The sequence below is a fragment of the Amblyomma americanum genome, chromosome 1 (assembly GCF_052857255.1).
Source record: "Amblyomma americanum isolate KBUSLIRL-KWMA chromosome 1, ASM5285725v1, whole genome shotgun sequence".
In the NCBI taxonomy this organism is placed as follows: Eukaryota; Metazoa; Arthropoda; class Arachnida; order Ixodida; family Ixodidae; genus Amblyomma; species Amblyomma americanum.
The window spans coordinates 128,321,034-128,331,520 of record NC_135497.1 but is presented as its reverse complement, the minus strand read 5'-3'; the positions used below and the strand labels follow the sequence as shown (position 1 = coordinate 128,331,520).

The 10,487-nt window shown below is 50.2% G+C and overlaps 1 protein-coding gene and 1 pseudogene across 1 annotated transcript; both read right to left on the bottom strand.

The window, feature by feature from the left end:
- Nucleotides 1-736: 736 nt before the first annotated feature.
- Nucleotides 737-2,169, bottom strand: LOC144113660 (uncharacterized; annotated as a pseudogene).
- A 7,101-nt stretch (nt 2,170-9,270) lies between these two features.
- On the bottom strand, nt 9,271-10,271 carry LOC144113659 (uncharacterized). Its single transcript, XM_077646871.1, has one exon. It carries the CDS (start codon nt 10,192-10,194, stop codon nt 9,538-9,540), a length of 657 nt encoding a protein of 218 aa, XP_077502997.1. The 5' UTR covers nt 10,195-10,271; the 3' UTR covers nt 9,271-9,537.
- Between the last annotated feature and the right edge of the window lie 216 nt (nt 10,272-10,487).

The window sequence follows — 10,487 nt, the reverse complement described above, 5'->3', positions numbered from 1 at the left end:
TCAGTGTCCGCGGACAGAGCGGCACAAAGGGGAACCTCGACGGCTTTCTGCCACGGAGAGCCAAACCCCCGACAGAAAGCACAGAAGTAGCGAGAGAAAAGACGCCCGGTAGCCACCAAGTGTCTCGGGAACCCTTCATGTACGCAATTACCCACTACGCGTGCAGTCTGCTATGTATGGTCCAGGGAGCTCCTTATATATAAAAAACTTGGGTTTATAACAGTTGGTTGCGCATAACGAAAATCCAGAACACACTGCTAAGACGAGACTGAAGAAACCCTCAAGACATACAGGCGCGGTATGCGTAAGAGTTCCTTTCATGCATCGTCTTTTTTGCGTGTTTTTTGGATTTTCGATACCCCTGATGTACGCCATTGATACCCCTGCAAACAGCTTAGCATATCTGGCAGCCACCAATTGTACTACTGGGAACCCTTGATATACCTCATCAATCGATACCCGTACAAACAAACAGCCTGGCGTATCTGGTAGCCACCAAGAAGAGCCCTCGCTACATTCAATTAATACCTGTGCAAACCCTCGTGAACAAACTAAAAAACAAAAAAAGAACCGCCCAGTGACACGTGGCTCAGTGCGGGCAAAAAAAGCAGAGCGCGGAGGAAGCCCAGGCGGGGGGCGCGCACCCGTCGTGTCTCGGGCACGGCGCCGCCGCTCGTGTGCCCTGAGGCCGGGGCTCCGAGCGGCGGGCGAGACACACACACACCGGGGCGAGCGCTTCGATGAACGGAAAATGGACTTTAATATTGATATCGTTTTTCTTAAAAAATAAACGGTGCAACAGTACTCAACGCAAGACGGGGGAAGGGCGGCAGTCTGAATGAGGGGGGGTGGGTACGCACTGGGGGTCCGCCGCGAGCCGGCGCCGGCGAGTCCAGGCCCGGGGGCCCCTTTGTACAGCTGACTAGACACGGGGCGGCCCGCGGGCGCCGCCTAGTAGCCCTGGAGCGAGCGCGCGATCTCGGAGTCGACGTTCTCCGGCGGCACGCCCACGTTGGTGAGCAGCGACTTGAGCACGGCCAACTCCTTGGTGAGCAGCTCGACCTTCTTGCGGAGCGAGTCGTTCTCGCGGTTCAGCTCGGGACACCTTGCGCTCGGTGTCGCGCGAGCGCTGCTTGGCCTTCTCGCGGGACTTGCGCACGGCGATGTTGTTTCGCTCGCGGCGACGGCGGTACTCGTCGGAGCCCTTGTCGAGCAGCTTCTTGCCACCGGTCGACGAGCGGTGCGGCTGCGGCTTGGCCGGCGGTGCAGCGCCCAGCGGCCGAGCCCGTTGTGGTGCGCGGGTGGCCCTCCGCCGAGCCTGTGCAGCTGTGCGCCCTGTGGCGGCGGGGGGCGGCGGCGCCAGGCCCAGGGGCCCCTGGGGCGGTGCCAGGCCATGCGGCTGGCCCGATGAGAACACAGCCACGGGCCTGAGCGTGGGCGCAGCCGCGGGGGCCCCGCCGTGCAGGCCCGGGAAGGCGAGCAGGCCGCGGCCGTAGGGCTGCTCGCGGCAGCTCGAGTACTCGGCCTGATCCAGCGGTTCTTGCTTGATGCCGAGCCCCGCCTCAGCGCCGTATCGGTGCTCGTTCAGGGACCCACCCTGGTGGGGCATGGAAAAGGCCTGGCCACCGTAGCGTTTCTGCTGCTCCGTCAGCAGGTCCGTGAACAGGGTCTCCTCGAGGCTGCTCGACGAGTGCGCCGAAGAGGACGAGTCGGCGATAAAGCCCTGCAGGTCGAACGACAACTCGGGTGTGTTCAGCTCGGCCAGGTCCGGCACGCAGCCGTCCGAGCCCAAGTCGAAGGCGCCCAGCTGCGGCCGCGCGCCCCAGCGCAGCGTTCAGCACCAGCGGCGGCTGCTGTCGAGACGGGTGCTTCAGGTCCTCGCTGCTCGCCGACTCATACAGATGGGGCGAGTCCATGCCGGGACGACGCGTAACATGGCGAAAGTTGCACGCAGTGCTCAAAGTCAAAGCTTTTCCGCAGCGGAGAAGCCGTCGTGACGCGGGGGGCGCTGGCCAGTGACCACTCCACACACTGCCCTCGCCGGGCGCGCACCCCGACGATGCGCTCGGTCCTCGAATTTGCCGCGCGCACAAGTCCGCACTCCCACAGATCACTCAGGTCGGCCAGCTCTCGCGACCCAGCCGTATGCAACGGTTCGCCCAGCGCACGGCACGCGCCGCATTTATAGTGCGCCGCACTCTTTCGCCGCGCGCACGGCCGCGGGCGTGCGCCGCCGCGGTGTCGTCACTTTGTGGCACGCTCATTGGCTGGCCGCGGGAGCTCCGCTGACGCGAGCGTGACGCGCCTCGGGGCGGAGCCGCCTCTCCCGGCGGCGAGGAGGTCTCCGCTCGTGGCTCGCCTTTTTCCAACTTTCCCTAACATTCCGGAGCACGTGCTGGCGCCGAAGGCCAGGCTTGCCCCGCTCAAAAGTCAATTAGCCCGCGGAAGGGAAGCCCCCGCATCGATCGGCCACGTGAGGCCGCTTGGAGACAGCGCCGCTGGGCCCTGGCCAAGACCGGGCGGCTAAAAGCGCCCAAGGTCTCGAGGGGTTCGCCACCCCTTCCGCTTCCCCCCGCTGAATGAACGGGACTCTCCCGTTTGGGACACACCTGGGGCCCGACAGAATTAGCGTCGGCAAAAGTTGCCACGAGCGCGGTTTCGCCCGGTGCAACAATGGTCCTCCCCAAAGCGCAGGTGCGACAGGCCGGCATGTGCTGCTTCGCCACTGGGGGCATTGGCAGACAGTGTTCCAAAGTGGCCGGCCCTGCTTTTTTGCGTTTTTTCGATTGCGCTGCCGATTTTTCGTCCCATTTCTGTTTCGGCCATAGCAATTAAGTTTTTGTTCTACGCGGTTCTTCACGGAGTATATATCACGCGCTAATCATCGCAGAGTCTTGATTCAGCACCCCCGCACCCTACCGTGACATCTAAAACGCTGTTGCCTCAGATTATTGTGATTCCTAGAAAACCGAATGATTTCATGCACTGATTTTAATATTACTCCTATTTATTACTCCTGGCCGCATCCCTTACACGTTCTTTAAAATGCGAAGCGATAAGTAAATATAGGCTACGTTAACAGCAAACGTCAACACAGTGCGTCGAGGCACCCTTTCTTTGTTCACAACATCGGTAAACCACACACAATGAAATACATCCGTAAATTGAGTAATGTGAATAATAACAGCGCCTGTAACACATATATGTCTAATTTATGTTCTGCTTGCTTTCACTGTTCTGTGCATTGTTCTATCTAACACATCAAATGCTTCCGCAAGTACAAAGCGAGTATGCTGCGCTCTAGCTCTCTATTTCGTTAATCTTATTCGGCAGCCTTTCGCCATTGCGCTTCTTGCATTCATGAACAATGTGCAATTAAAAATCAAATTCGCTAATAGCTAGAACAATAAAAAAATCCATCAGCTTGACGCCTATTGCTCTTCGAAGCGTAAATCTCTGCCTCGCCACCCGATTTTGTGTGTGAGCAGGCTTCTCCCATCGGGTAGATGACGCTCACCAAAAGAAGACACACACACACACACACACACACACACACACACACACACACACACACACACACACACACACACACACACACACACACACACACACACACACACACACACACACACACACACACACGTGCCTTGAACGGTGGCCCGAAAAAATTCAGGAGAGGCGAGACGGGGCGCCCCGGCGCCTTGTGCCCTCGGATGGCGCACCGTAGCGTGCCGCCAGTGCACTTCTTTCACCCGCGGTCCGCTAGCGCGCTGTTACATTACGCCGGCGAGAGGCCTCCGCTTAATGTGAACGCCCGATGACTGGATCTTGCAGACCGACCGGCGCTCGGGGAGTAGGCAGCAGGCCGGCCGCATTTCCCGCAGGCACCGAGTCGGTGGCGCCCTCCCGCGCCACCCACTGACAATTTTTCCGTCGTCTGCTGCTGCGGAGGGATGCGCACGCAGCTACGCACTGCGCCCGTGAGCATCATTTGTCCAGACACTTCCAACAGTGTGGGAACAGGTTTGGGAGGGAGGTAAAAAGAACAAATGGCAACACATTTACCAAAGTACTAGTGTCTGAGCACCACTACGACTTAGTCTAGCCATGAAAATGAAAGCCTGAAGCACACTTGCCACTAAAACTTGTACTAGTCACACTGAATTCAGCGTTTCCTCAATCGACCGAACCAACAGTACTCTGTTTTTACGAGATCAGAGAGGGGTTGAAATTTGTAGTCACTATTAAAGGCTTAACGCCGTTTTAACGTCACTGGCTTGGAGCGGTGTGAAAAAGAAAATCCACTCAAAGCGACAGGCAACGGCAGATATGACTGTGTCAAAAAAGTGACAGAAATAAATAGTGTTCAGAAAATGTGGATCTTAACAGCGCCAATGAAAAAAAAAACCCTTGCTCATAGGGACAATACGTTTGATACAACGATATTTTCAAAGCTCGATGATAGAGGCGTACAACCACCTCAGGTAGCACAAAGCCAATGACGCTATTTATCTGTTATGAATGCTAAAATGACATTATGTAATAATAGAAACAACAATAATAAAAAAAAATTATTAACATCACGAATACATGATGCCGGAGGCCTGCAGAAAAACCTGTCATAATGGCAGCTTAACAGGGCCGAAGACCCCCGCACTGGCAACTTCACGTAGCAGTAACGAATCATGTAAAATTGAATATAAAATCCGCACTCATTAAAATTTGTGCATACAAAAGAAAAAGAGGAAAGGAATATATTCAATTTTTAAGACACCGCCTTCCAAAGTTCAGAAATACAAACTACACATATTCAAAATTTCAAGAAACCATAAATGTTACAAAGTTTACTGCCACAGTCCTTCAACACTCCTGCCTTCAGCACGCGGCAACGAGCGTGGCTCGGCTCGAGCCAGTAGGCAGGCCCGTGCACTTTCCTTTTCTTTCTTCCTATCAGCAACAGCAGCAGTAGCCTCCAGAACATTCACAGCACTTTTCAAACACAATAAAATACTAACGTTAGTAATAGAAACATTAGTACAGCATACTGTAACTTAGCATATAACATACACAATACACGAGCTGAAAAGACAGCCACACAACTGTTATCCGTGACCGCGAGTACAGTTCGTGTCCACAGAACATGCATGCAATGTTCCAGAGAGAACTTGAAACTAACATTAGAAACAAGCACAGATGTAACGTGCATATTCAACTCAAATTTTTTCGCGCCATTAACAATTCATGCTTCTCGATTAAGCGTTTTTCAGACCTTATTTCCACATTTCAGGAATTAATGATAAACTTCAATTAATAAAGCTTTGCAACTGAAGCGCTTAGCACGAGGCAGCCTTAGATTATGCACGCAGTGCGAAGATGTTTTTAGAAAAAATTACTTTTTAAGAATTCATCACTAACACTCCTTCATGGCTAGTATGTAAGCATGACTTCACGGGAAACAACAGTAGGTCAGGTGAGCGCCGGAGTATGCCTTATAGTTGTGCAATGTTGTACAGCTCTACTTTCGCTCTGCAGCTTCCTTCAGGCAGAAATGACTGAAGCTGCTAGTGCGCTCGTGCATAACCTCACAACAGACTGATCTGGTTATTCAATATTGGTATTCGGACGTTGCTTCAAAGTTGTTTAACTGTTATGTGAAATTGAGTTTCAATAATGTTACGAAACCATTATGCCAACGTTATTATGTAACGATTCAGAAAAATAAAAAAATGGCATCAAAAACATTGCACTAACGTTTGCCTCAACTAAAGAAATAACATTTAGGTGCTCCTCGGGAATAATAATAATAATAATAATTATAATTGGTTTTTGGGGAAAGGAAAATGGCGCAGTATCTGTCTCATATATCTTTGGACACCTGAACCGCGCCGTAAGGGAAGGGATAAAGGAGGGAGTGAAAGAAGAAAGGAAGAGAGAGGTGCCGCAGTGGAGGTCTCCGGAATAATTTCGACCACCTGGGGATCTTTAACGTGCACAGACATCGCACAGCACACGGGCGCCTTAGCGTTTTTCCTCCATAAAAACGCAGCCGCCGCGGTCGGGTTCGAACCCGGGAACTCGGGATCAGTAGTCGAGCGCCCTAACCACTGAGCCACCGCGGCGGGGCTAGGTGCTACCCGGGAAAGTGCGTTTGAGCATACTTTCGCCAGCGCTAAGATGTTTCACGAGAAAAATCGGCATCCGTCCGTGCCACGAAAAAGCAGGTGGCAATGAAATTAATTCAAATAAGTTCAATGCAATTGTCACCTGCTCACCGTGGCGCACCAGCTCATTGGTAGGGAGACAGAGAGCCTCGCGAAGAATCATCTGTGCAAAAGTGAGCCTAGCGGGAGCTCTGGGTGTCACAAGTCCCACCGGTGGTTCGAAACAGCCACCTGCGGGGGCAGAGGACTCCCCTTCCGCGATCTGTGAACACACGAAAGAGGAGCACTTGCGCAGAAGGAATCTCTTTTGCTATCGCACTGTACTCTTAGGGCAGGTTTAGCGTCGTCCAAGTTGTTTTTTTTTTTTTTTTGACGAAGGCCGTATATACGCCTTAGCTGGCTTGATATTGAGGAAGAGTTACAATTGGTCACGAGAGAATTAACAAAGCGCGGAAGCCTGGGGCACGGTGAGACGACGCGAGCGTTGAAATAAGTAGTGCAGTTGTACGTTTTGAAGCATTGCTCCGCTACGTTTGACAAACACCGGGTGCAGACCGAGACGCTCAACATTGTCAAGCCTCACGTACCAGCGTAGCGCCTTCTGCAAGGCTGTCATCACCTAATCTGAGCCTTTACTTAGTTAAAGGAATTTTCTCATGGCATCAAATGACACTGACAACATTTGTAACGATAACAAGCCGCCGTCAACACGGAAACCTCCAAAACCATCTCGAAAAAGAGTCGTGTTCTGGCTTCCGTGACGATTCAGTCGCAGTTCCATCGCTGCCGTCATCACGCGCACTACCCCAGAAAACACAAAACCTCCTCAAAATGTCCCAAAAAAGACCCATCGAAACATTCGAAGGCTTCGTGTTTCTTTTTTATTTTTCAATGTTACATATTTTCATTCAATATATAAGCATTCATAGAGGTTTCAATGGACCAGTTTACTAATGTAAGTAGAACGTTACAGCAGACGCGACTGTTCGTTTTTAAGGTTTATTTTGCCAACAGCTTCGGTAATGGTATTCCCTTCGTCAGGGCAGGTATGCAATATATATTCTTTCGAGACTGTTCAAAAGAGTATTTGTTTATGCATATGAAACTTATATTGACATGGGCAGTATAAATATGCATGCACACGCTGGAATTAAGTCATATCGACTGCATTAAAAAATGTTGCGCACTGTCTGTTTAAATCCTGCTAATCATGCTCATGAACAGGGGTCAGTCAATAAATGACTTCTGTGGGGCATGATTGGTCTAGGTTACTCAAATGAAAACCTTTTAGGCTGACTATATGAGGCCAACTAGCTCAGCAGGGGGCGGCAGAAAGTAGATGGGCAGATGAGATTAAGAAGTTTGCAGGGATACGATGGCCGCAGCTGGCAAAGAACAGGGTTAATTGGATAGGCATGGGAGAGGCCCTTGCCCTGCAGTGGGTGTAGTCAGTCTGATGATGATGAGCTCAGCCACACAAAGCTTTACAGTAATAACGTCATAGAAATGAAAAGTTTGTCAGAAATCTGATCTGAGCGCAGACAGCTTGAGACCATGCTGCCACTGCCCCTCTGGAGAAATTTTTTTGGGGTGGGGCGACCCCCACCCCCACCCACACTTCAGGAGTCCCTGTATGGAGGCGAACCGCAAAAGGAGCGCGTATGCAGTGCGTTGTCAAGGCATGTTAAATATTTATATGTGGTCGAAATTATATTCAGGAGCCCTCCACTACGGCACCTCTTTCTCCCTTTCACTAGCACCTTCCTCCCTTCCATCACGGCGTGCTTGAGGTGTCCACCGAGGGGTGAGACAGTGAGCCATTTCTTTCCTAAAAAAAAAAAACAATTTTTATCTCTAGACCGAACAGCTAACCACTCTCCACGGCACAGGGACGTCCCCTTGCCTTTCCTGCCAAAAAAGTTTCCATAAAAAGCCATAAAAAGTTGCCCAAAAGTACGAGTCAAGTGTATATGTGCATTCCTCCCCTCATGCTTTCGCTTTTTTTCTCGTTTACTCGGGTCATTGAGCAACCCAGTTTTTAGAAATAAACTGCTATTTACGATTTTTTTCTTTCGACCAAGTCACTCAACTGTGCTGTTGCTTTTTTTTTTTAACGGCGATAGTATTTCATATTGCAACTCCTATCTAAGCACGACCATTTGTGCGGTAATTACTTATACATAAACTACTTTTAATAACAAACAAGCATACTATACGTTACTTTTTAGCACACAAGGGTGCCACATTTATCACCGCAAAAAAGACGGTAATTCTTCCACGGGAAATTGTATTCGCCGAAAGAAACCGAGAATGGCGTTATGAAATAAACAACGAAAAACGTTGTCCGAATTTTCAAAAAACAAACAGGTCTAACCTCCTTTCAGAAACTCTCAACAATTGGTCGCTGTATAAGGAGTAGGAGTGAGCACACACCCAACGTAAATCCTGAACGCTGTGCACTTGTTCCACTCAGATAACTCAGAAAGCATTCAGGAAGTCATAGCATCACTGCGCCTGTTTTTTTTTTTCTTTCAGACATATATCGGACCCTTCGCATTCACTAGCTGTGTTAACGAAACCATTATCTAAACGCAGAACTGGTCCTGGTACTGGAACAGTGCGCATTCGTGAGCGCATCCGAGTTCCTTTAAGCTATACAGAAAACAAAACAACAAGCAAAACAGGAACAAACTTGTAACAGTTATTCATGGCCAACACGCATCTGGGAATGCAACGCCGTGTGCACTGGTGATTTACTTTTAGTTAAAGAGACTTTACAGATAATTCATTAAACAAATCGACACACACACACACACACACACACACACACACACACACACACACACACACACACACACACACACACACACACACACACACACACACACACACACACACACACACGCACACACACACACACGCACGCACACACGCGCACACGCACACACACACACACACACACACACACACACACACACACACACACACACACACACACACACACACACACACACACACACACACACAGGCTACATTCCTTCACGAACACATTGCCACCCCTTCTCCAGACCCTCTTTACATTCTGGCCCAAAAAGAAGCGACAGCAAGCTGGAGTGTACATCGATCGATGACACTTTATTCAACTTTGGTGACCTGCGAACAAAAGGTGTGTGAGAAATCCAACAGTTCCATGCGTTCAGAGCAGCAAAGAAAAAAAATAATGAACACTCATGCACATGGCTAAGAACAAGCGTCCTGCAGACAAATAAATTGTACACCTTGGTAAGCGATAGATGCAGCTTTCAGTCTGTGCTTTCAAGCATGGCCGGCCGAAAATTTAAGTCCGGCGAAGCAATTAAGTCGTGTTCACACGGGTTCACAGCTGCGAAGCCCCTGCCAGCAGCTTCTTTATGTCATTTTCAATTGCGTTGGGCTCTGTCGTTGGTGCATACCTCGCAACGGGCTGTCCAGACTTGTTGACAAGAAATTTAGTGAAATTCCACTTGATTCCGTCGCCCAAGGTGCCACTTTGCCGATGCTTGAGGAACTTCCAAAGAGGGTGAGCGCCATCACCATTCACATCCACCTTGGCAAACATGTCAAACTTGACATTGTACGTCGACCTGCAGAAATCCGATATTTCCGCGTTGCTCCCTGGCTCCTGACTTCCGAATTGGTTGCAGGGAAACCCCAGGATGCTCAGAGGAGGATTGTTCGAAGAGTACTTGTCGTGCAGGGCCTGTAGCTGCTCATAGTTTGCGTTGGTGAAGCCGCACCGCGAGGCAACGTTCACTATCAGTACAACGTGGCCGGAGTATTTCCTGAGGGAGACTTTCTTGCCACTGATATCCTCCGCAGTGAAATCGTAGATGGAACAGGCATCCTTCCAGTTATCCCCGGACGCCATGTCAAGGACCGGCATCAGCGGTTCGTCAGCAGGGTTTGCAGGGCAGCTCTGGGGATCGCCCTCCACTAGCACCAATACACCCGCAATACACAACGCGCAGACGACAAGACGAAACAAAACTTGCATTTTCAGGCTGTCCAGCGGAGCTCAGAACACGCTCACCGTGGAATGTACGATGCACGAGGCGGTGTCGGCACCTATTGGGGGCAGACGAAATCAACGCATTCTTTTCCGCTTTGCACTATAATATTAACAATTAGGGCCACGTTGTACACATTTTTTATTAATTCAAACATAAAAAGATTGTGAAATGTTAAAGTATACTTTTATTTGTTCTAAAAAATTCAAAACCACAACTTAAAGCAAGTCTGACGTTACGGGTGGTTCTAAGCGGATTTGGCTTCTTTTTTTGTTTGTCT